This window comes from Eurypyga helias, unplaced genomic scaffold, assembly GCF_000690775.1.
Source record: "Eurypyga helias isolate BGI_N326 unplaced genomic scaffold, ASM69077v1 scaffold5436, whole genome shotgun sequence".
NCBI lineage: Eukaryota > Metazoa > Chordata > Aves > Eurypygiformes > Eurypygidae > Eurypyga > Eurypyga helias.
Genome location: NW_010254563.1, coordinates 2,682 through 30,164, shown reverse-complemented (window position 1 = coordinate 30,164; position 27,483 = coordinate 2,682). Strand labels below are relative to the sequence as shown.

At 40.2% G+C, this 27,483-nt stretch overlaps 1 protein-coding gene across 1 annotated transcript in view; it reads right to left on the bottom strand.

The window, feature by feature from the left end:
* Window positions 1–27,029, bottom strand: part of LOC104510696 (protein sidekick-1-like) — a gene marked incomplete at its 5' end in the record, with an annotated part of 154,640 nt that extends 127,611 nt beyond the window's left edge. The window contains 8 exon segments of the mRNA XM_010153029.1: window positions 5,387–5,563; window positions 6,696–6,798; window positions 8,878–9,045; window positions 9,295–9,411; window positions 10,637–10,831; window positions 17,175–17,258; window positions 25,762–25,952; window positions 26,918–27,029. Of these exon segments, the coding sequence (XP_010151331.1) occupies window positions 5,387–5,563; window positions 6,696–6,798; window positions 8,878–9,045; window positions 9,295–9,411; window positions 10,637–10,831; window positions 17,175–17,258; window positions 25,762–25,952; window positions 26,918–27,029 (1,147 nt within the window).
* Between the last annotated feature and the right edge of the window lie 454 nt (window positions 27,030–27,483).

Genomic DNA, 27,483 nt, shown 5'->3' with positions numbered 1-27,483 from the left:
TGCTGAAGAATTGCATGAAGGCAAGTTTTCCACAACTAACTTAGCATGACAGCAAAACGTGTATATGAGCACTTTAAATCTGTAATTGATAGATAAGCCCAGGGTTAATGGCATAGCCAGCAAGGTGACCTGAGGGGACTCTGACAAAGCAATTAAAATGGAAGATTTGCAAGAAAAAAACATGAAGTGATTGTGACAATCTAGGAGAGAAATATTAGCTAGTTGCACATGATACATATTCAAAACAGAAAGCCTAATGTTTTGAGTCAGCTCATCACTGCCAGAGGGCAGTTGAAAAATTCACTCAGCAAACACATAGAGTGTTTTATAAAATTAGCTAAAAGCAGACTATTTGCTGAGGGAAATAAACCAGACATGGTTTGGAGAGATTTCTGAGAAAAATGGCCCAACAGCAGGTAATTAGAGAGACACTGACTGAAGAGGGGATTACTAAAAAGGCAAGAGAGATTAACCAAGTTTTCTTGTCAGTCTATGAAAGCGCCTTCTCCGATTTCATAAATGATGTATGGTGGACCTGATTTAGGACAAGTTTTACTCACAAGCAGATGGTTCATCTGCTGGACCTAATAACCTGGTAAGAAGTTGAGGCAGGAAACTTAACGAAGCACTCAGCCCTGATGGCTTTGCTCATGAAAGTTTACAATGTTTTAAATTAAGAAAGATGTCATCTGTTGCTCAGGACCTTCCAGTCTCTCTTGCAAAAGAATCCTCTCCAATTTCTAAACAAAGGACAGATTCTTGCAAGGCATCCATGAGTTTTGAGGGTTTTTTGCCTCTCATAGGCCTATAACAAAGTGGATTTTTGAAATTAAACACTTTCCAAGTCCCAGAGCATGCAGTTTTGTTTCCTATTTCATTTCGTGGTCACCACAAGCTCAAAAGCTTTTGAATTTGGGAAAGGCTTTTGAATTTCATGCTTTCTTTTTGGTAAAAACACCTACATTTCTGATAAGCCTTCAATGATGAAGAGACACAAATGTATTTCCGAGTGTATTTCTGGGTGATATTTCTCTTTTGAGTATCAAGTGCATTTAGTCTCAGCAGTGAACCTTACTTCTTGGATGACATCTCAATAGAGAGCTTGGAAAAATAAATAGAAGTTTTCTTTCTAGCGAGGAAGGAATAATATATTTTCAAGTTCAACATCCTTCCTGTTTTCACTCGCTGCAGAAAGGAAAAGAGATGGGCTACTGCAACTGAGGGATATGGGATCCATCTGAAGGTATGTTTGTAATGAGACATCATTTGATTTGTTACTCTGCACTGGTCTTACTGACTTTTCGTAATCAAGCTATTTTTTATGGGATATATCGGGCAGAAATTGGAAGAAGTAGCAATTACAAATACTCTAGCGAAAAGGGTATCAAAATTCATGTATAAATGATTGACAAAGGCAATACTGTGCATTCCTGGCAACCCACTGGGTTTTATTATAAGTGGTTAGCTCCCCTCTCCTGCTTCTGAAGAAGGCAGAACAATAATAGTTCTTTCTCTGGTGAAAGAGAACTGAAAGAAGATGAACTTGCTGCCAGGAATAAATTGTCTATTTTTGTATTACATTGTCCTCCCCATATTTTTGCATAGAGAAAGAGCCTAAAAGATTTTACTATATGTTGTGACATAACAGAGGCTTGTACAGGGCTTTGATTTTCCAACAATGCAGCATTACCGCACTTTTCAGTCACATTCATCTAACAAAGAGATTCTTTAATATGGACTGTAGACAGGCTGATATTGAGCAGCAGGTATCATCAGGCATAGATAGAGGTAATTCTGCATATTTTATATATACTGAGAACCCTCAGGATACTCTGAGCTGGAATCGGCACAGTTTCCCGGCAGGTGACTGATATATTGTGATAACCCAGCTCACGCAGCTTCAGGAACAAGCATTTTTTCCTCTATACGTATTTCAGTATGGTATTTACAGGACTATAAAAGTAAGCTAAATGAAGCTGGAATGTTTCATAGCATACAATTATTTTCAGGATCAAATCCTATGACATGGAAGAATGCAAGAAAAACACAAGCTCATCATCTGAAGACCTGCAAATGTTTCTGTATTTGCAGTTGAGAAGCTCAGCTAGGAGGGAAAAAAAAAAAAAAAAGTAAAAAATTAAAATCTCTCTCTTGCAGAAGGGAAACATCACTCGCAAATGTTTTACCCCGTGCAAATCAAATCAAGTGATGTACATGAAGAATAAACACATTTAGAGGGAAGACAAATGAATGAATAGAGTATCTTGACTAGCAATTAGTTTCTGTGCCCAAGTACCATCAGTGCAAAATTGATGAGCAAGGTAACCTTTGGCTGCACTTTAGCAAGTTCTTCATTAGTTTTCCGGCTTTCCTTTTCAAATATTTTATTTCTTCATAGACACGCTCAGAAAAACGATCCATCCTGCCTGCACCACCAGAGTATGCCACGCTGCGCTATCAGCGTATGTTGTTCTACCAAGAAACAGTACCTTTTTCCCCAGGCCTGTCTTCCAACAAGGGAAGACAAAGGAAGAAAAAGTTTTCTTTCCTTCTTTTCACAGATTAGAAAACCAGACTACTCAGAGATTAAATAACTGAAGGTCAGCCTGAAGGTCAATGGTTTTGAATTGAATCAGTTTGAACAGAAGTCAGTAACAAACTTCTTTGGGCCTTTGGAAATTTCTCTTGACATGCCCAGAGGTAGAGGAGGGACATGCTGGTTCCTGGGGGAAAGAAGGTGGTGAGACAATTGGAGCTGTCAGATAAAGCTAGGTAGGCTACGATATTACCCGTTGGTAGACTGCTCCAGTCTGTAATTGGTTGAGAGGCCTCCTCTGAACATTTGCTTGACATTAGTGCGACTCAAGGCACTGAAGTGTAAGTGCTCATCGACGGGAATGTACATGCCCTGTTTGTTAATGTTCTGCACAAGAGAATTATCGGGGAGAATAGGGAATGCTATAGATCTGTCATTTGTATACGAGCTAGAATTTAATTTAAGCTTTACTTCAGACATTTCCTTTGCACATATTTTCTTCTTCATTTCACTTCTGTTGTATCATGTATCTCTATTTCTCACAGATTTGTGCGGCTGAGCCAAACGATAATGATGAAAGCTGCAAAGCAATGCAATGTTTTTTGGCATTATTGCACTACCTGCAGCACTACTTTGAAATAAAATGTCACAATTCAAGGTATGAGTGAGTGACTTATCAGCTACTGAAGTCCTCTAAAAGAGTGGGTCTGACAGATTTCTTTAATTCCTCCAGGAAAAACAGGTGATGGGCGATCAGCAACAGAACATGGGAGGAAACGGAGATACGAGATTAAGAGCCAGTCCCAGTGCATGGAGAGCCAGTCGACACAACTGGAACAAGCTGGGGTGCAAGAAGGGCAGCCTTAGCAACGTACAAGATGTGCCTCTCCCAGCTAACTTCTACCCCAAATGCTGTGGAATATAAAACAGTTCCTGGCTGGTCAGTGGGGAACTGCAAGTACATACATCCACCGTGTTGTACAGCCTTGCACAGGGCATCTTTAGCTCTTCAGGATTAAGAAATGGTCAGACTGCTGAAGTGTTCAGCACATATTTTATAGCTTTGCTTCTAAGTCCAGGTTTTAACACTCTCTTCAGTCTTTACTCCATAATTTTCTGCCCTCCATTCAAAAACTGCCTGAGAGAAAAGCAAGTATAGTTATATAGTAGCAATATATTTTGAATTGTCTTCTGCTCTTGGATTCAAACCAGCAGTAAAATACACTCCAGGAGGAGAGCTGAGGAGTGCTTAATTAGAGAAAGAATGTATGACCGCTCTCTGAAAATGGGCATCTGAACTAGCCTTGGCACTGTCAGAATAATGCTGTATCAAACAGCCCTCTGCACAGCAAATCTCGGAGGTGAACGCATTACACTGCCAACAGCAGAAGTTGCCATCTTCTCAGAGAGATCAGGCATGACCAGCAGAAACAGATGCAATTTTAGTTAAATTAAAGCATGTGGCATTACTCAAGTAAATATTTTTTTAAAAGTTTACATAAAACATTACCTTCTTATCCATTTGATCTGCTCCACACATGTACCAAAACCACAGCTGTTGCTTTTAGTGATAAAAATAAAATGCAAGTGCACTTTATCCCAGATGAATGACAAAAATAGAAAATATGGAACCCCATAATGACATTTTTATAATCCTTTTTCAGAACTGAACTGCACTTTAAACATTTTCTTGTTTTACTATTAAAGATCCTTAGGAATAAGGAAAAGGAATACATAAAAACATTTTTCCCCTGAAAACAACGAATAAAGAGAACGCAAGAGTAAGCAATGCTTGTCTAGGGACCAGCTATTCTGATATATGTTTAACAGAGAAAAATACTAGGAGGAGGAAGACACTTTCTTAGAACATTGGCATCATGGCAGAGCACCTGGCCTTTATGGGAAGGCCCTACTGCATGGGATGACAGAAGGTTTCAGGTTGGAAGGGACCTCAGGAAGTCTCTGGTCCAATCTCCTGCTCAAAGCAGGGTCAGCCATGAGATCAGACCAGTTTATTCAGTCTGGTCTTGAAAACTGGAGACAGTATCCCAGATGCAGACTAGTAAGTGTCAAATAAAAGGGGGTAAATCACATCCATCAATCTACTTTGCTCGTGTTCACTCAGCCCAGGACACTGTTAGCCTTTTCTGTTGCCGGGGCACAGAGCTGGCTCATGTCCAACTGCTGTCTACCAAGATCCCCAGGTTCCTTCCAGCAGAACTGCTACCAGCCAGTCAGCACCCAGACTGTAAAGCTGCTAAAGGTTATTCTTCCCCAGATGCAGATGCTGCGTTTGTCCGTGTTGAACTTCATAAGGTTCCTGTTGGCCCATTTCTCAGCCCAAGTCCCTCTGAATGGTGACCCTCCCCTTGAGTGTACCAACTGTCCCTCACCCATTTTGTACCACCTACAAACGTGGTGAGGGTGTACTCCAACACCTCCTCCAGATCGCCAATAGATGCTGAACAGGGCATCTCCCATTACAGTCCCCTGTGGTAGCCCACTTGTTACTGCCTTCAAGGGGGCTACCACCTCTTAATCGCCATCCCCTGAGCTCAATCACCCAACCAGACAGGTAGTACGTATAGTAATTCAGAGAGATGCAGCTACTTGGAAGTAACTTCCAAAGTTCCAGTCACTTGGAAGCTCAAGCCACATGGCAGCATGCAAAAGGGAGGACGTTTCAAGGCAAATTTAATAGAGGAATGAATCTGGATTAATTTCCCCTAAAAAAACACCACATCAAAACCCCAAACTTAGACTCCCCAGATCACTTCAAATGAAATGCTACAAAAATGCCCAAGTATATCTGAAAGCAAACAGAGCGTATACTGAAGATGGAATACTCACATCACTTCTAGTCGAGCCATTCTGGAGTCATTTCCTCCAAAAGAAATGACCTCACAGGTGTAGTCTCCGATGTCACCCGACCATGTCTGGCTGATGAGGAGGGTTCCATCTTTCTCTACTGTGATCCTGGAACTGCTGGCTGGATTTATTACAATACTGTCCTTCTTCCAAAGATACCTGAGTATTACAATGTTTCAGTTACTCATTACTCAGAACAACATCAAAATAGATTTATTTGAAGTGTGTTATAAGGCATCAGCTGCAGTAATCACATGTTAAAATCGACAGGTCCCTACAGTGACTTTAGGGAACGGTGCCTTTTACAGATTTAAGTTTTAGATCAGTGATCAGAACGAGAAATGTGACTGCATCCAAGATACTATATATTTTATAAACATTACTACACATTTCACACAGAAAAGGTGAAGTACTCATGAATGTCCCTGGTTCTTAAGTCCACCTTCATCAGCATTTTAAACAAGAACATCCCACTCTGCAACTAACAGCGGAGGTGTTGGCCCATCTCTGCTAATGCTGTAATAACGATCGAGTGCCATAATCAGTAACATCTTGAAACTGCTGTGGCGAGGTTTAGTACAGCTCATCCATCACAACACACCACCAACACGCCAGAGATGTACATGGCCCATGGTCTTAGAGTAAAGTATCTCTAGGTGAAATTTTTACACCTGTATTTCTCCTTGTGAAGTTTCTGCAGTTCACCCTTCTAGCACGCTCCAAGCTGTTCCCTGTGTTTTCTTTCATTTGTGTTGCTTTCAGACTACATGAATTTTCATGTCAAATTTATTCTGAAGTGATGAGCTTCCTCTAAATGCTGTAGTGCAGTTTTTAATAGTTCAGATAAATTCTGTTTTCCTTTACCCAGTTAAAGGAAAATGTAGCCCCTAGTTATTGAGTTGTTTCCAAGAACATGGGCATCTCTTATGTGGTATTCATGCACCCCAACGTAAACATTGCTGAAATCCTCCTTCTCTTTGGCTTTTACTCTCATTAAGTATCAGCTTCTGACAAGTTGGTTTTATTGATAGTGTATTAACCTTGACAGTAAAATCATGGAGGGCTATATTGAAGTCATGAAGTGGAACATAGCTCATTGTAAATAATACATAAGGCTGAAATGGAAGATGGGATTTATATGATTAATGATACAGTGTACAACCTTATAATGCAGTAATCAGGGGTCTGGTGTTAAAATCTGGGGTCCTGAAACTTTTCATCTAATGCTATCCCTATAGCTTATAAAATTAAGCTCAGATAAACCACACAAACAAGAACTGACACCACCAACCTGATTGAAATTCTAGGATCATGAGTCGCCTCGCATCGCAGAGTGGCTGTGGTTCCTTTGATCACAGTGCTATCCTCAGGAGGTTGAACAATGGAAGTGCGATCTGAAAGGAACAGAAGCCATAGTTCAGGTGAAGTTACAGCATTTTGACTTGGGTATTCACTCAGAGAGCAGGCAACCGAGCATTTGTCATTCAACGCAAGCAGGCCGTTCCTCTTCAAGTTTTTGCTGTGAAGCCTCCCCTCCCTCTAATGCCATTGTGTCAAGAAGAGGTCGTACGCCGTGGGGTGCAGAGAAGCAAAAGCAGCAGAGGGCACAAGTCCGAGCCGGCAGCAATCTGAGTAGGGAGAGTGCTAAAGTGGCACTAACTCCCACTTGTCTCGTGTTAAGAACCTGTGGCAACTCCCTCAAGTCATAAGGCAGCACGTATGTTTGTAATGTGTTATGAATGAATCCAAACATAGTTAGTCAGGAAACAAGCCATGCTGTTTGGAGCAGGGAAAACAAAAATAAACCCAAAGAAAATCAGTGCAGAGAAGAATACACTAAAAAAATATCCAGAAAGAGGAAAACTGAAATGGCACCCTACAATCTTGTGAAATCCAGGGAAGAGGTTGAAGGAGGAGGAGTTTCTGGTAGTCTGAATCTTCCATATAAGAAAGATACGCTATTTACTCAAATGTTTCAAAACATCTTTATGCAAGCACCTCCTGGAGACCCAGAACACAATAATTGCTGTAACTACAGCAACCAGATCTGGTGTGAAAGATCTCTATTATGCTTAACACACAGTAGCAGCAGCAGATAGCATCAGCTGTAGCAGGTAGACAACTAGGATGAGTACAGAAGATATGTGGATAATGTTAATCAGTCCCAAATCCCTACAGAGATAATCAGCGTCTACTGAGATATCTCATACATTCACAAGAGGGAATCATCAGCAAAATCAAAAGCTAACTCTAATAGCATGGAATTTTTAGCATTATTACTGATGTACCTATGTATGCCTTCCAGCTATATAATGGTGCTGCTGTTACACAAATATTAGGTTATATTCACTTTTCTTTTCCCCCTCCAAAGCAGCAGAATGAACAGGAGCTATCTTTAATACATAGGAGAAACGTGCCTTTGAGAATTAATAGGCAGGATCTCCATTACTTGATCCATGCACCTGGATATCATTCAGTTTACAACATCCTGATATGCAGACCAACTCTCTATCGTCAGTAAGATATAAATATGATGGCCATATGACACAAGTACATTATGTTTACTCCCACCATTGTTTTCAGGTATTCCCAAATTCAAAGGGAAAAATGCTGCTGATTTAACTTGCACAGTTTTGGGATTAACTAATGTGCAATACGCACCACACGTCAGCAGCATAATCAGTACTTCAAGCACAGGAATGGAGAGAGGGCCACAACACTTCTGTATTCATCGTCCTCATCTCCACTGGTTTTAATTATTCTTAGTCCCAGCTCAGGGATCATTATTTCCTACCTTTAGTAGCAAAACCCACATTATACTTAAATTTAACTCACTTAGAAGTAACACAGGTTAACTTGCTGGATCAGACTCTCTTCCCCAGCAGAGGAAATAATAATAAAAAAAAAGAGAGATCAAGGGCAAATGGTGAAGGACAAAATCATTTCCTGGGTTGCCCTGCGCCGTGCCAATCTGTAGCATGAGAGACTAGCTGAATTCTGCTGTACTTTGGTTTGGCTTCCAACAGTGCCCAGGGCCACAAAGAAACACAGGAACGAGGAAAAATCATACCCATTGTAACTGTGGCCTTAGTAACAGCATGGGCTGTTCTATACTGCCTGCAGACTCCTGGAGGCAGAAACCAACTGCACATAGCCAAATCTACAAGTTAAAAAGGTCTGATTTGCAATGCGAGATTCACCAAGGCAAAACCTGAGTAAAATTGTAATTGTGACTGAAGCTCTATTTAAATACACTTCCTCTCGCAAAACAGAGAAGTTTACATGCATAATCTTGCAAACAAAAAGGGTATTTGTGATGGGTTTCCTAAAATAGATACATTATTCCTATTAAATCATACAAGTATCTCCATTAACTAGAAAAGCATAATTAGTTATGAAAATTTCCTGAGCATACAACAAAAACTGATTAATACTCGATTAAAGTTAGACTTTAAACAAAGCATTATCCTTACTCCACACTGTCAGCATCACAAAAGCATTCAGAGCTCCTTCAGAGTTGACTGCACAGCAAGTATAATTGCCGGCATCCTGAAGGAAAACGGGTGTTATCTGGAGCCCTCCAGATTCAAGAAGAATGAACCGAGGAATCTGAACAGAGCCACTGGCTAAGATCTGGTTTCCTGAAACACAGAAGGGAAAAAAAAGCATGATTAGTGTCACATGGACTGGGCAGATTAAGCACTGCAATTCGAGTTCTTCCAAAAGTCTATTACAGCCTATCCAGGCCACTGGCTCACAACACCCCCACAGCAAACCTTCTGCTCACAGAGCTAGAGAAATGAAGAAATATGCACTGAACGGATTTACAGAATCTCAGCAAGGAACGGACAAGGCAACCTGGATTACAGGTTTACTTTATAACTGCTAACCTTTCTTCCATGAGATGGCAGGTCGTGGAGCCCCGGAAACTTCACAGGTCAGCACTGCGGTCATCCCCTCTGTAACTGTGGTATCCTCTGGAGGCTGTATAAATGCTGGTTTAATGTCTAGAATAAAAAATTTTGAAAACTCATCGCATCATCCATCAGAAAGATCCTTTACCTATTATCATGGACTACTTTACATCCACTTTTATAGAGCTGATCATGGAGAAGGACATGACAATAATACATGAAAACCTTTCAGCAGTGACTGTAACCTTTCATTATTCATCTCCTAGGAATTGTCTAATTCAGTTTATTACCTACATGGAAAATAAAAAACTCTCAGTGCTTGTACATGTGCAAGTAAGATGGCTTACAGAAAAAGGAAGATAAAGCTCAAAATGAGTGTTTGGGGGGAGGTTGAGAAATCTAGATAAACAAAACTATTTTCTTTCATCCTCATAACAGAGTTCTTTAAGATGAAAAGCAACTTGAGAGAGGCATTAACTTTGAAACTTAAATGTCAGCCAAAAGAATTTAGAACCTAAGCCTTATCCAAGACATTTTCCAAGGTTTTTTTTCTCTCTTATTTTCCCCCAGTTGCATTTTATTACATTTTTTCCTGCAGTTTCCTAGATATATATAGAACTGGTGCTGATCTATCTTCTGAAGCCAGTAGGAATTCTGGTCAGTATGTGTAAACTGCTCTCGGGCTAAAAATCAGCTTCCTGAAGAAGAGTTTACAGAAATGCCTGTTAACAATTGCTTTCAAAGAGACTAGTAGGATTTGTAATTCCTTCATAGAGAAAAGCATAATTAATTAAAAAAAAACCCAAACAAAAACATTTAATCAGACTTTTTGGCCAAAAAAAAAAAAAAAGACATTTAACTTGAACTTTCTTTCTTTCCCCTATTAAATGTAGTTGGAGACAAAAGGCAAATAAAATGATAACACGCACAATCATGAAGCAGCAGCTCAAATTCAGAACAGAATGATGTTAGAGGAGAACTGAATTATTTAAGTATTAAGGAAAGATAAAAGTATTTCACAATTAACCTTTTTTTTTTTCTTTTCACTAAGTTCTCCTTCTGGAGGGTGAAATCCGACAGTTCACCTCAAGCCCTTTATGTGACGGAAAAGTTTTTTACAGGCCTCAGCATACTGTGTTCAGGCCACGGAGGGCATTTTGGGGTACCTTACAGCTAGGGCAGCTACACTGGATGAAAACCAAGGTTCCATGAGTCAAACTAAACCAGCACAGAGCAGCGGAGAAATCTGATGGACGTAGGGCCACCTACAGAAGTGACAGGACAACTCATCCATCTCCTATCACAACTCCTTACTCACTAGTCACATCCAGGTAGGTGTACGTCTGTGTCTCCCCAGCTTTATTACTAGCAAAACACTGGAAGATCCCAGCATCCTGAGGACGCAGCGCGTGGATCTGAAGCCCGCCACTCAGCAGCACTTTGTAGCGGGGGTTTTCCAGCTTGCTCAGAGGAACAGAGTCCTTATACCAAACCACGGTGGGAATAGGAACACCTTTAAAAAAAAAAATGAAAAAAATTCACTATTAGTCTTTGCAAAACATGTCTTAGGTAGTCAAAATAGCCAGCACTGTTACTGCCATATCCCTGGTTTCCCATCCTTCTACACCATTATTTATATTTTTACAAGCTGCTTTTGATAAACGGAAGCTGCATCTTACATTATCAATGGTAATAATACGCTGTAGAACATGTGGGAATAAAACCAGCAAACAGTGAAAGGGGGAATGTTGAGAAAACATGTTATCAAATTACTTTCTTCACCCAATCATATTTCATGCTACTACAAAATAAGATTTACAGCAATTTCATGTTGAAAGCCAGAATCATGCTACTTAAACAGCAGCAGGGTGGCATTGCAGCAAGTCTATAAGACTGTACCATCCCAAATAAGATTCTTCCGTAGCTAAGATGTCAAAATAAAAAGGAAATGGCAAATTACACGTAAGAAAAATGAAGTGCTCACATGGCTGTATTTGAGTCCTAATCTGTCAGCTTAGTTTGAGCTGATGTACAAACAACATGTTGCCAACAATGGGATAGCTTTAAGTTATTATTTTTATTCATTCTCAAGCTTCACCTGTGATTTGAAAAATGCAGACATTAGGAGAAACAAAAATCCTACCCTAGATATAACTTACAGCTCTGTTTATTCCTGTTTTCTTTTATGTGCCTGTTCTGCAAACCCTGACACAGTTATTTCACACATATTTTTGCTGCAGTCATATCCCAGTCAGCTGGGATGAAGTGGCTGTACATTTAGTATATACAAATGGTGTAGGGTTCTCTTTTCTTTGAGGGATGTCAGGGACCTGGAACCGTCACACACAGATGTTCCCGTCCCACTCCTCATGTCAGACAATGTTTTATCTTTCTGTCCCAGAAATCCCTGACTGATGAAATGCCGAGGGTCCTATGCAGGGATCTAAAATGAAGCAGGTATTTTATTTATGTGATTGGATAATCACAGGATCACAAGGGTATCAAGCTGATTTAAGTTCTCAGCCCCAAACATGGCCATTTTCATAATCGGTAGCTATTTTGGAACATGTATCACTTAAAATCCCAGAGCCTCACACTCCCCTGTAATAAGGTAAGGAACTGAAATTCACGGGGGAGTGAAATTTGCCCAAATAGAGAAAAGCAGGGTATCACAGAAATATTAAGAATGGGATGTCACTGCTGAACTGAGCATCTGCAGACAATGAATTTCACTGCAATTCTGGAAACGACTTAAGGTTCTCAGAGCGAAAGCGCTACGGGGAAGATCTATATTAAAATCATTATCAATTTAAAAATCTCAAAGTTAAATACTACTGCATTATACTTCCATTCAAATCTTCTCTCAGCATACTTATTCTCTTCATACAGACAAAAGCTATATTAACTCCTGGAAAGAATGTACAAACAATGTATGGAATGATTGAAAAACAACATTCAATTGCTACTGTTCCTTTTATAAACACGTATCATTTACTACAATCACCTCCGATGCTTTTGTTCTGCTGATAAAATAAAATGTACTCATAATCTAGAAGGTAATCATCTCAGGAAGAAATCCACTATGTAGAGTGCATTGTGTGATAGAGAATAGACGTAGTGTAGTAGCTTGCAATAGGTATAATTTAAATTTCATACAACAGCCCATATACAGAATTAGCGTAAATTTCAATGTTCCGAATTCTCAGTGAGAGTGTTATTCATCTCTTCAAAATCCTCCTGGGCAAATACAAATTATCACTGAGTAATGAAGAAACAGATGATGCAAAATGGAATAGTTCTCCTGATGCTGAGAAGACTGGAAATGATTACAAGTTTAAATAATAGCAACTCCATTTTCCCACACATTAGACTTGATAGGCACCTAGGAAATAATGAAATCCTGCATTCAGTACCCTCAACCCTTTAACACTGGTGTCATTCCATAAATCCCATTCTACTAACAGTATTAGCAAACCTTCTAATCCCATAATCACTGTGAGATACACCTTCCTATCACCAACTCAGCTGACAAACTGAATATTACCATCTCTATTTTTCTACATTTCGGTTACGGATATCTTCCTCTACTCAAAGTTATGAGTCTGAATAATAGGATCTTATCTAAGCACTCTGATGCCTGTCAGCAGCATTCATTTGGGCTTCAGTGATCTTCCCAGAGAGATTTGTCTTCCAAGTTGTACACATTTTCTTTTAGCATTTTGCTACCTCTTTGGCTATAAAAATAGCTAAAACAAGCTTCTTTTCTTCTCCCTCATCTCCTACCCCACAGCCTTTCCTCTCCCCACAACCCAAAAGGAATTTTGCTTCTTTTCCTTTCTAAACACTTGAGGTGGAAAGGTTTTGAGCAGAAGAAAACACTTTAAAGGATGTTGGGACTGCACCTGTCCAAGCAGTAACAGTCCTACCTTACTGTGTGAGATTAGAGAGTGGCCTAAAAGACGAGTAGCAGTAAATAAACTGAGCTTATTTTTCAGCATGTGTGCAGCACTACTCAATTTTCAGAGACAAATCATTCTGGTGTTAGGGAGGAGAAGGGAAGGCAGGAGACAGGGACTCTCGTTCTGGCTTTGCCACTTTCTCTGTAACCTTGGGCAAACAATTCACGCAATCTGAGGCTCAGTTTCCCCATCTGTGAGACAGATGTTTGAGTCTTTGCCAAATTTAACTGACTTAAGAACTTGGATAAAAGACTTGAAATATTCACTGTGTCATTTTTTGTTATTTATTTTTTCTAGCCTTCTCCATATCCCAGTGGGCAAACTGGGGAATCCCAAAAGCATCTTTCCATCCACTTGTCTAAACAGGTAGAACTAAAGTCCAATTAAACTGCACTCCCTAGACACCCCCACCACTGCCTGCAGCTCTAAACTTTCTATAAGCAAATACGAAAAGCATTTAAAGGAAACCCATTGAAAATGCAGGCAGCATCAGCGAGTACTGAAAGATATACAGCAGAGCATGGTTACTGTGCAGGCTGATACACTGAAAGTCCATTACAAGGGAGTAGAAAGCTAGTCTGTGCAAGTTGCAATTTTATTTACAGTTAATCTCTGCTTATACTGTGAAATTAATCTGTCTCTCACACATTCAAAGTGCACCAAGACTTGGCAAATGGGCTTTGTGTACAGACCTTGATGGGGCTGGGGGAAATACAATCTGTCTTCCTATTTGTAGCAAAGGTACAGGGCAGCTTTGCAGTTCCCCTGGTGCTTTATTCTAGCTCCCAGCTCGGAGCAGGGAGAGAGCAACCTCCATTTACCCTCCTTTTAAATGCTGGCAATTGCCAGACTTGTGCAATAACGGATCAACACTCCTCTGTGTTTAATACTGGCACCTGCCCCTTACAGGTCTGTGTTTCAGATACTCAGCAAAATAATCCATGTGAAGACAGGCTTCCATGCTCCTGCACCACATTCATCAGCAAATCTGACGTGCACTAGAAGAGTTCAGCAGAAATAAGTATCTGGCTAGTAAGGGTTCCCATAGCCCCAGTAAGACCTCAGCTACTGAAAAGGGTTATGAGTGCCCTATTAATCCCCTTGGGAGCTAAACTGCTCAAAGGAAGAGTTAGGGTAGAAGGAAGAGTTAGAAGTCAACCTCTTTTCTCCCTGATTTTTCCAGGTTTTGGGTTTGGGTTTTTGTGGGGGGTTTTTTTTGTTTTTCTTTTTTTTTTTTTGGTAATACATGAAAAACATTTGAGACAGCAGATAGGTATTTTCAGTGACAGTGAGATAGTCCAGAGATATGCCAAAAAAATTGTGTAGTGTCAAAAAAATTTTCAAAACCTCTATTTCTCTAATGATACCACTCTTTGTTTTAAATCTGCTACTTGAAAAATCTTCTCCAATAAAAAAATTGCCGATATGTTTGTCATAACACACGCTGAAACATAAAGTTTCTGGCACATGGCCAGAATAAATGCCTATCTAGTCACGTTTCCTTCCTTTGAAATTGTCTTGTCTGGGCTGCTCAGGCAGAAAACCCAAGAGCAGCCCAAGGACAGAATGCTATTTCCACCTTCTCGGCTCCAGTAATCCGTGCTTTAGCAGTTTCCTGAGCCAGAGGTTGCATACATACACCCGTGTTTAATAGTTCTTACTGGATTTTTTGTCCATAAATTTTGTTTGTTTTTCTAAATAATTTTTATTTCTGCTTTTAATACTGCCTGGACCAATGGCCTCCACAGTTTATGTTTTCTGAAAAAGGACTATCTTTGCTTTATCACATATCTATCTGAAAATTTAGTGGCTCCTCTGCTTCTTGCACTAAGCAATACAGAAGCATCTTGTCCTGCTCACCTTCCTACATGGCACCCACCCTGCAGTCATCTCTTTCACAAGGTGTTCCAGTCTATTTAATTTTTCATTATTCAAAAACCATAGCAGACCTCTAATTATACCATCCTCACTTTTTTGCATCTTTCTGGGTTTTTTCTACCCCTCCCTCCCCCTCCAATAGTGATTAGAATTGTGTGAAGTATTTGAGATGGGGACGTCCATGGATTCATAGAGTGGCACTCTCCTTTTTTATTATTATTCCTTTCTTCCCAACACCTAACATTCTGAACCATGGATTGGCACTGACCTGGCATTTTCAGAAGACATACCTTCGCTGCACAGACATGGTTGATTTCCTCTTTGTCAATAATTTCATCTGCCATTTATTGTCAAGCCAGTTCAAATTATCAGAACCTTCTGCAACTCCTTTGTGGCCAGTTTTAATGTTGACTGTCTTGAATAATTTCATATAGTCAGCAAATACTATCACCTTGATACTCACCCTCCTTTCCAGGGCAGGTTCCAGCACAGAGTCCCGGGGAACTCCAATGACAGCACATCATACTGTTTTTTGTTTAAAAAGCTATTAATTAATGACAAGACCTCATCTCTCATATCCTGATAGGTTCATTTCTATAAGACTCTTTTGGTAGGAGACCTCATCAAGGGCTTCTGAAATTCTAAATCAACTGGAACACCCTTACACACATGCTTGCCTATTGCACTAACATATTTGCAAAGCTTCCCTCTAGAAAAGCAGTATTGCCTTTTTCCTACAAAGGCCATAAAAATATGTGTAAATCATAGTGGAATTAATATAATCATGCAATACAGAATATTGTTATTGGCTCTGATCTGGATGAAAACCCCATCCAAAGCAGCTGTCAGCTAGGTTTGGGTGTTGTTTTAATCAAGGTTGTGTACTTTTTACCTAAGGGTCTCATGTCATTTTTATGTGCATTGCTTGTTAATCTTGGCATCGGGGAAAGCGAGAAAACAAAAAGTTCAGTCGCTTGCCAAAGTCATGTGGCAATTTGGTGACACAGACAAACCTGCCCTAATCACAAGGCTACAATGCCTCCTATCTTACTAGAGTGCTAAGATAGAATCATAGAATGGTTTGGGTTGGAAGGGACCTTAAAGACCATCTAGTTCCAACCTCCCTGCCATGGGCAGGGACACCTTCCACTAGACCAGGTTGCTCTCAGTCTCATCCAGCCTGGCCTTGGACACTTCCAGGGATGGGGCATCCACAGCTTCTCTGGGCAACCTGTCCCAGTGCTCCCCACCCTCTCCGGGAAGAACAACTTCTTGATATCTAATCTCAATCTCCTCTCTTTCAATTTAAACCCGTTCCCCCTTGTCCTGTCACTACAGGCCCTTGTACAAAGTCCCCCCCAGCTTCCTTGTAGCCCCTTCAGGTACTGGAAGGCTGCAATAAGGTTTCCCATAGGTGGTGCTTCTATTTTTCTGGAACTAAATATTAAAGACCATTTTGGATTAGGTGGAATACTAAACACTTGAAGCTTTTTATGTTATTAAAACACCTGCCAATTAAAAACTGGCTGTAATAGGCCTCCTGCAGAATTCTTAACTACACTTAAATGCCAGAGTTGCCGACATCCCTATTCAGTATACAAGTTCCATAAGTTTTATAAAAAAGGACAACTGAACTGTTGAAAATATTGACTGTCTGCATTGCAAATAATGGGTTCCAAACCCATACTTTCACCTCAATTAATTTTCTAGCTCAGGACACTAACATCCATTATACAGCCACAACTCCGAAGCAAAGGCAGGCTACCAGAGGGAAAGGAGCCAGAGCTGTTCTGCACGACAGACAAACAGGAATGTGCCACCATTACTCATGGCTAAACTAAACAAAACTACAAGGACTCCCCAGTTTTCCAAGGGCAAAGGCCATCCCTCTCCCTTGTACTTTGGATCTGGGATAATTAGCAATAATGTAGAGGTCTCAAAACATTAAAAGTTGAAATAAGATGCTTTCTTCAGTTCTAGATATACATATATCATTCTTCCAAGTTTGAACACACTCACCCATCGCTTGGCACGGGATGTCCACGTCTTTATCTGCCTCAGCCAAAATCATGCTCTCGGGCTCAGCCGTAAAATACGGTGGTTCTGTAGGATGGGAAAAGAAGCAAGAGTAAACAAACAAAGCCACAGCAAAATGAAAAATAGGTGTTGCTTTAAAGATATTCATCGTATACTCTCTCCACACGCGCTGTATTTAATGCAGTGTATTACAAACACACTAGCTTGTCTAAGTTTGTCTCTATTTGGAGGCTTTTTTTTTGGGTAGTAAAAGCACCATAAAAAAGCCAACAATTTTTTGCTACGCTGAGTATGAATTCCAAAGAGTCAAGTCAAAGTAAGGTAAGATTTAGGGGTTTGCACTGCAAATTAATACTCAGAGCAAGGGCTACTTTTCATTTTATAGGCTTGGATCATGGAACATTTTAATTCTTTGTTCAGAAGGGTCCTCCCAAGAGGTTTATAAAGGTTTATATTTACAACATAGCATTTTATAGGATAGCTTGCTTCAGTATCTAAACGAAATTCCACCTCGTGAAGGCATGAAGCATGTCAAATAAAGTGCCATAGCATGTCAGAGAGCCAACATCAGGATAAGTGCAGCATAATTAAAAAAAAATCCTTCTCAACTGTTTTATTTCTTGAAAGCAAACAGATTTAATGCTTTAATTGAAGTTATAGTAATAATCATAAAAACCCAGACTTTATCATTAGGACTAAAGAAAAGATATTAGACGTTTAATTAAACAAAGACAAGATTCCAGAAATTGTAGAGTATGCTGTCATGTAACTCTTTCTTCTGTGCAGCATAAAATTGAAGAGCATCATGTCAAAGTCCCACAGGCATTAAGGTTGCAGTAATTATCATGGTAACTAAAAACTGTCATAGTCTGTTCAATGCAATTATCATCTGAGTACTGTTTTTAGAAGCATTTTATTTGATTATAACTAGAGTGCTATTGTACCATAGACAAACTCAGTGGTAAGGTTTAGAAAATACAGAAAAGACAATGTAAGTAGCTTGTGAGAACAAGTTTCTTGTATTTTCTTTTTAAGGAAACCAAGTACGTTTCAAAAAAATGTAGCAAGCTACAACAAGATCCAAGGTCCTCTGAGCTGGCCTCTCAAATCTCTTCACCACGTCTGAAAACCAGACGTGCAGTTTGCATTACTGATAGGATATTAATATTTTCATAAATAACCCAAAATCACATCATTTTATCCTGCAAAAATCTTATTTCTTCTGCTACCACCTGCAGTAGAGCAAGTATTGCTATCACTTCACAGGGATGACATGACATGCCAGCAGGTACACATCAATAAGCATTGGGATTAGGAGGCAAAATCCCCTTTCCCAGTACTCCTTCCCACTAGCTACAATAAAATACTTTCTTGAGTGTACAGAACTGGGGTCTCATTTGAGCACCAATGGATATTACAATTCTGTATTCATTCCAAAGAAAGTCAATCAATATTAGTCTTCAAAATCTTATGCAGAGGAGGAGGTAAGGTTGCAAAATAGCCTGGAATACTCATTTACCAAGTAAAACCAATAAAACAAGCTACCTGATTTATTATATTCTAATAATATACATGTGTTAACATTATTGATCCTCACTACCTAAATATAAAGCTATTAATAAACACACATAATGAGTTGTGATTTATTGCGTATGATCTCATGTGTTAATCTAAACAACAAATTGAAAAGCTGAACATTTAATTGAAATTCACTGATGGCACACTGTTTGACATGTTTGATCAACTAAGTTGCTGAGCCCTCTACAATTCATCTAAGTCCAGGTTTTAACTCTGAGTATACTCTTTCTTCCAACGCCAGCCTTCAAGCCTTGTTGGATGCTTCCCTTGAGCTCCACTCTACAGAATTTTATCCGTTTAATTTCCACACTTATAGCACGGTGTCCTTACATACCCATGTATCTGTCTGCAGACACCCAGGGAAGTGTCCTTCTGTCCATCTCTCAAAATACGATTTGAATCATTCATTCTTTGGCAATTTAATTTGATTGTGAGGGGGAAAAAAGGGGAAAGGTGGCCAGAGGTGGCCAAAGCAGCGCAGGAGCAAGACAGCATCCTGACACATACCCCCACAACCAGACATTCACTTCTAGCTTTGGGCTGCTTCTTATGGGTGTCTCTTCAGTCAGTGAGGTTCAAGTGTATTTTCCTCATTTCAGGGAGATCTGAGTGCACATCTTCCACCCTCCTCTTTATAAGGCACTCTGACCTTAATGGGCCAATCTCTAAACTTCACAACCTTCAGCTACCAGGTCTCAAACCTTCTCCTAAATCAGCAACACATCCACTCACCAGCAATAAATTTACAGATTTATCTTCAACATGGGCTTGCAGTCCAGCTGCAAAGCACTTAATGTGACCTCAAAGATGCTAGTGGTTCCATGACCGCTGCTGTTACACACAGTTTCTGCAGTAATACTTGACATATTTATACAGCCTGCTTTCCCAGTGCCTCTCCCAAAATCTTATCCTACAATCTGTGCTCCTTCCTTTAAATCCCATACAGGCTGTTACGCCACCCTCCCAGAAAGTTACTACATTAAGACATGCTTAGGTGAGCAGGTATCAAGCAAGGAATTATGTGACAAGGAACCTGAAGGCAGTGACAACTGGCACTTAGCAAATGGGAATGTGATGGTATAAAAGGAAGATTCACATCATCTTTTTGAAAGAAGCAGGAAGAAACAGAAGCAGACAAGACAGAAAAAGAGCAGGAGTAGCAGAAAGATGCAATCTAAAGGCCACAGACAACTCCCAGAGGACTTTCAGGGTGTAGGTGTGCCAACAGATATGATTTCTACTCTTCATCAAGCCCAGACATTTTTTTTTCTGAACTCAATTTGCACTGCCCTTCCAGCAGCTAGAAGCTCTGCCAAATGCTACAATTGACATAGAGAGGTCAGATCTTATTCTTGAGTGATAATCAGATACAAAAAACCTTCCAGAAGCAGCTCTACAATTGCTGCCCAGAGAGAGACAAGCCTGGGTGGGAAGACAAGGCTAATTCATAAAGGGATTTTGGAAGATCTGGAAGACCAGGTAGACAACAGTGCTGTGGCGCTGTTACATGGAAAATTAAGTCTTGGTGATTTAAGGGATGAGAGAATCACAGCAGTATTGGTGTAGGTATACTTAAAAGGCTTGGAGGGAAATTAAAGTATATTCGTGCAAGCTGTGCTGCTTCTCCACGTGCACATGTCTTACGCTAACAACGTGGATGCTCAAAGTGTCCTTGGCAGTGAGGGTCTACGGCTTCAGCAGAACTCACGCTGTGGTAGAAATAGCTCTAGTTACAGGTGCTAGACAACAGAAGTCTAAGCTCACCCCATTTCAGATGAGTCAGGTGTATCACTGGCACATCAGGCATGTGCCTCAGGGCCTGCAGACCCAGCATAAACTGCAAGTAAAAAATTGAGGGTACCTCATTGTGGGTGCTATACTCCACCTGGTGAATAACTATCAGAAAAAGGCCATAAAAATGCAGTCATATTTATAGGGGTCAGACAGCATTCTGAAGGGGCATTCTGGCTGTCTGTATATATGACTCTACTGCATATTTATAAGGCTTGGTTTGAATCACACAGTATGAATTTGACCATCTATTGTTGTAGGCAATAATCGTGTTGAAATTTAATGTGTGTGGTGAAATCACAATGTCTTCCAAACTATATAACGTGCCAGACACCAGCCCCCAGACATGGCACTTTCTAGGAATGACTGTAGTCTGTTGGTATCAGGTCAACTATTGAAATTTTTTAAAAATTATGGAATCACAATAGTTAGGATAAGAATTACACCGAGTTCACCCTGCTGGCAGTGCAGCATGGTATGCAGTGACAGGTCACATCTCATATTAGACTGAAAGGAACAGATACAGTGTTGTTCAGATATCGCACTGGTGTTTGACTGATCTTAACTAAAAGGTCAAGAACAAGCAAAGGAGAAAAAGAATATTTGAATATAAATGTGTGCTTTTAATAGTTGTTGAGGGTTTCAGGGGTTTTTTTGCACTACAGACATCATTGAAAAGATAGCCTGTCTGCAAAGCCCGTGGGAGCCTGCAAAATTTGATACTGTTCTAACTTCCCCCACGCAGAGCTACATGGTCACTGATTTTAACATTCAAAAGATAGCAGTCAGCATCCATTACATACCCTTCAAGCTGCACTGGAGATGTGTGACCTAATCCTAGATACACACATGAAAGTCAGAAAGAACAGAGAAAGCCCCAGGGGCTCCTCCAAAGCCGAAATTCCTGCATCACACAGAAATTCAGGCCTGCATATTTAAGAGGAAAATTGAACCTTAAACATGGAAGCCTCTCTCTAGCATTACCATAAATTAATTTATTTGGTGAATATCCTGAAAAGAAAACAGAACTTGAAACTTGAAGCTCCTTGTAGATACAAAGTCTACTACAGACAGTAGATCAGACTGTCCATGCTGGGAGAGAAGCCACATTCTATATGCAGGTATAACGGGTTCCTCGAAGCAGGATTATTCTTTGCATGAATATCAGGTTAAAACAGAAAGAGATGAAAAGATACTCTTAGTTTTTTGCTACTTCTCCTACTGCGAGCTGCAGTCTGTGCATTCTGAAACCTTAACAGCACAGGGAACACATCTCCTGTTGGTAGAACTGAAAGAAGGGTGTGCTGGCTTTGACTGGGATAGAGTTAATTTTTTTCACAGTAGCTGGTATGGGGCTGTGTTCTGGATTTGTGCAGGAAACAGTGTTGATAACACAGGGATGTTTTCGTTGTTGCTGAGCAGTGCTTATACAGGGTCAAGGCCTTTTCTGCTCCTCCCCCCGTCAGCGAGGAGGCTGGGGGGCACAAGAAGTGGGGAGGGGACAAAGCTGGGAGAGCTGACCCCAACTGACCAAAGGGATATTCCACACCACATGGCATCACGCTCAGCGTATAAAGCTAGCGAAGAAGGAAGGGGAGGACACTGGGAGTGATGGCATTTGTCTTCCCAAGTAACCTTTATGAATGATGGAGCCCAGCTTTCCTGGGGATGGCTGAACACCTGCCTGCCCAAGGGGAGTGGGGAATGAATTCCTTGTTTTGCTTTGCTGGTGTGCATGGCTTTTGCTTTACCTACTGAACTGTCTTTATCTCAACCCACGAGTTTTCTCACTTTCACTCTTCCGAGTCTCATCCCCCACCCTGTCATGGGGGCAGTGAGCAAGTGGCTGTGTGGTGCAGAGTTGCTAGCTGGAGTTAAATCACAACAAATATAAAGAAAATGTATCCTTTGTATTTGATGAGAACCAAGGTAGTCTTTAAGAGAGAGATGCTGTCTCTTCACGCTCCCCTGTCGTCCTGTTTTCAGAAAGAAACCTATCCAGCTGGGATGTAAAAGTCTCTCTAGGAAACACTAAGATGAGAATAATACATCTATTAGCGTAGTTGTTCCAGGCACAAAACAGGTTGAAAAACCAGGGAATCCTTGTACTGGGTGATTGTACTTTATCCAGGCTATTCCTTTGGCCAGGCCAACAGGGCTTCAATACTTGGTTCTGTACAACCCCTCATCATACCAGGCCATTCTTCCTCATTCTTTTTCTCCTCATTTTGTTCTGATTTTACTTTCTGACTGTATCTAATTTAAAGAGCAGTATGGGTTTCGTGGAGTGGAAGGTTTTCATTCCTCATTTTCTTAAGCTCCTAAAATTCATAATTTCCCATAGAACAATCACTTTAAAAACCAGTATTGCAATTTGTCGCTAACAGAACTTGCAGAACTGGAGCAAAAGGATTTAAGATTAGCTCAGTTTTCAAATTGGTTTGTTCATGAGAAGACTCCTTAAATTACTTAATCTTCAAACTGCTAGTGATAAAACAAATGTGCTCTTATCTAATCTGCAACAAATCTTTCCCAAACTGTTACTCTGCCAACTGAGGAACATGCTACCCTTTAAAAATTTATAACAACTGCAGCTAATAAAACCAAGGTTTGGAACCACCTCGGTTTATTTTTGCTGGAACAATATGAAGATGTCAGAAAGCTCTTTGCCACATTCAGAAGAAAACTGCAGTGCAGCACAAGACCAGAAGATTTTCTTCTTGCTTACGCAGTACTACTTTATTACATTAGAGATTCAGATTTTTCAAATATTATTGTGATTTTAATTTACAAACTGAGATGTACTCTCAGAAATATTCAATCTTCAGAGATAATACTGTAGGTCACAAATAATAATTTGAACTGACTGCATGCCTTTGTACTAAGTTCCACTGCTGTCTAATAAAGCTCTTGTCACCATCTGAGCCCACACTCAAATTGTGTGACTTTCCTTAGCTGGGAAAGGCAAGGAGTGATTTATTTGTAAAAAAGCTTCGATTAACTCAGTATTTGTGATATCTTTGACGCATCTTTATATCACTACCCCTATTCCAACTGTTAATAGCAAAATATTTTTTTCTATTAATCCACAAAAACACTCATTACCATACTACTGAGGGTCTGTAGTTGATCTATCCCAATCATTTTGAAAGCAAAACTCTTCTATGAACACGATTTGCTTTTTCGGTCAGTCAAGACCCCTTACTAAGTCCTCACTGTGTTTTTCTCCCAAGAAGTACGGCTCATTATCAGGTCACTATCAACATGTACACACTACAAATATTTTATGCATGCAAATGGACAGGCATACTTGATTCTTCTGTAAGTGCTACTCCAACAGACTGAGGGATAGACCACAAAAATCCTTAGATTTGAATCTTGTCTGCAGTTTCATCTAGAACCCGTCCCTTGACTAATTAAACGATGGCCAGATCCATCCAGGAACTGTAAGGCTGAATATAAGTTATGCATTAACTACTAATCCTTTGATTTGGCTTCCTGTTTAGAGATCTATCCTGCAGCTCAAGAAACTCATAAATAAAGAAATCTATCAGGCTTTGCTGACACATTGAGTAAACACCTGCAACTGAAGTGTCGTGTTCCATCAGAAGGAAATAAAAGTAATTGGTAACCAATTTGTTTCTGCTTTCTTTCATCTGCTTGTTCTTATCTACAGGCCTTTTCATAACTTCACTCCTGACAGCCCCCTAAAACTGAATAAGAAATAAATAAAACATTTAAAAATAAGAAAGCAGAGAAAGTACTAAAGAAAGGCAGCACTGCTAGTTTAATATGATTCCCCAATGATTGTTTCTCAGTTTTATTGTAACTGTATTTAAGAATCCTTTACGTTAAGCGAGAGGCTGCTTTAAGTATTGCATTAGGCTGGCTCTGACAGCACAGCAGCAAAGCTAAACTAGTTACAATAAAATCTTATGAATAAGGAAGAGTTTAAACCAAAACCATAAATAAGTGAAATCCGTCTCTGCTCTTAAAGCGAAGGAAAGCCACAAGGTAGTAATTCTAAGAAAGCGAGTACAAACAAAAAGAGTGGAACCAAACTCCATCCAGTAGGTAACGAGACACAGTGCTACAAATGACCCTGGAACAGAACTTTGTCGAGAGAAGAGCTGTGTTCTCATTTAGCATGAGCTACTATAAATTGCCTCAGGAGAATACAGACCATCCAGCAGAGTCTTTAAAACTGTATTTTCGGAAGGCTAGAAGAATGTAGAGAGTTGTGTCCTGAATTCCCTCTGCAACGCACTACAGAAACGCATGAGCATGAATTCTGATCAACGCCGAGACTTGTACCACTGCCAGAGCGATAACCTCTCCAGGACACGTGCACAGTTATTACTGGGACTATTACATAAAAGCTAGACTTTATACAACCAGCTCTGGCTTACAACATCTGAATGTCTTTGCTCTAAATGTCTCTTTTATTCTGAAAGTCGTAACGTACACCACGTGCAGCGTGTGCGGATCTGCGTTATTATATCAGGGTATGACACGCAGGGTAACCACCACTTCCAAATGACAACCTCCCTGCTACAGCAAGACTCCAACACAGAGGTGACGGAGGAAACAGGCAGTGAAAGGGCACCAGTGTCCCTTTAACAATATTAAATCCAAAGTTTCCCTTGGAGTCAAAGGTCTAGCACGTAGCACAGATTCTAATGGTATTTCCTTCTCTCCTTTGTTACCTCCGTAATGGTGTCTGCATGCCTGCGCGCTCAGGAACGTCCTTGGCCCCCGACTGGCACTCGCGACAGACAACGCACAGAAGTGCTCCTAAAAGGCTTCTTTCGGAAATACAGGCACTTGACATATTAAAACTGGATGTAAGCAAGCTGGGAGTTAATCAGAATTTAATGCATCTAAAAGCCAAGATGTGGAAGCTGCCCAATAAGGATTTTACTACTGTATTTCCCCAACTTCTGATTAAATGTAGAGTTTCACAGGGGATTCAGAATCGCATCAGTGTTTAAAAAAAAAATAAGTATTTGATGAATTTATATTCATGGGGAAGAACAGCTGAATTAATTTGGAAGATAACCCTCTTTCACCTCCTTTGTTCTGTTCTCCGAAGGAAGGTTCAAATGTAAGGTCAATGAAATATTAAAATATCAATTTTATTTCCTATTATATCTCAGTCCAGAGCCTGTTTTACTAAAAAACACATTGCCTTGAGAATTACCCATTACAGAAATGAAGGCTTTCGCTCTTGCTGGTTCCTCGGTGCTGTCTCTCAGTTTTGCTTCACAGAAGTACGTCCCCACATCAGCAGAAGTTGGGTTGGTGATAGTGAGTCGTCTCCCGAAACTGCTAATGCCACTGGTTATTTTCACTCCGTTTCTCTTCCAGGTCAAGCTTAGTCTCTCAAGAGGTCTGCCGAGGTGTAAGAAAATAAACACACAATAGGAATACAAGAATAAAAGTATATATATTAGAGAATAATGTTGTCTGCTGTTATATACAGATTATAAAACTTCTCTAAGTCTTCCCCTATCCCTGTCATTTGCTATTAAGTACTAAATGCACATAGAGCTTCTACACATCAAGACTACAGACTACTCAAGTGGCATGATGCAAGGAGAGCTAACTGATACAGTAATAGAACTTAAGTGCTAATAATTTGATTTCTCTAAGCAAAAAGAGTAAATACTGCTACGGGAATCAGCTGTATGGGAAGTGTTTTCATTATAAGTCAATTACCAAAACAATATTAACCATATCAAGAATATCTCTGCTCTCAGAGGGGAAAGTGAATCAGTCGGTCATCTTATCATGCAAGGAACTCAACTATGCTGGAATTCAATGTTATTCAAGGCCAACTAGATGGAAACATAGGAGGAATGCTGTGAACTCTATATTATGGTGTTTTATGAGCAGTTGAGCAATAATCACTGTAAAATGAAAACATCTGTAATAAATTACTTTATCAGAGTTCCTTGCTAATTCATTTACTGGGAAGCATAGACTGTTCAACAATATCGCCTTTCATGTCACTAGGCAATACAGCTGAAATGTTATTAACCCTTAACATAGCTTTTTCCTTAAGATAATGTCTGCTGATGGAACACCACCATACTACTACTACTTACTCTGTGAGTAACTGATGGGAGAGTAACTCTGCCTGTACCCTTATTTGGCCCGAAAAATCAATGTTTAATTCAGTAATGTTGGACATAGAAGATTATTCATAAGGTTACTTTGAAGAGCAAGATACATGCTGCGTTCTGCTGCAGTCATGGAAATAATAATTAAAAAAAGAAAACAACTTGGTATGTCCTTCACAGTAAAGGACAGTGCATTAGAACTCCTTCCTTCTAACCCCGCTGCTGTTACAATACCTTGCACTGGCCACACACTCCAGCGTGATTTCGCTGCTCCCTGCTACCACGCTAACGTTCTGTGGAGGGATTACAATGACGGGAGCCACGGTGTCAGACAGGTCCTTTGCACCTGCACGGGCAGAGAGAAACCCCGTGAAGACGGTACAGCTGCAAACGGGGAGGACTGACGCGTCCCAGGCAAAGCATCGCGTTGAGCAACACAGCTGCAAACTTCACTCTTCAACCTCACCGTGGATTTTAATCTCCTCATTAAGGGGAGATCTTCAGCATGACCACTCTCGATGGCTTTCATTATACTGTACAAACACACTTCTTCAATATACCCAGCTTGATATCATTCAAAACACATCACTCGCAAGAACTGCTCCCAGATGGAGTGCAGGGGCCATTCTCAGATACAGAGCAAATAAATTAAGCATCCTAAAGGTTTTCTATTGTCGAGCACTTTTATTTTTATCAAACACTTGCTGACTTATATTTTTAAGACCTTTTCATGTTTTGTTTAATCTTACCACTTCCATACCATTTCAAAAGAGTCTGCCAATACTCATGTTAGTTCTTTA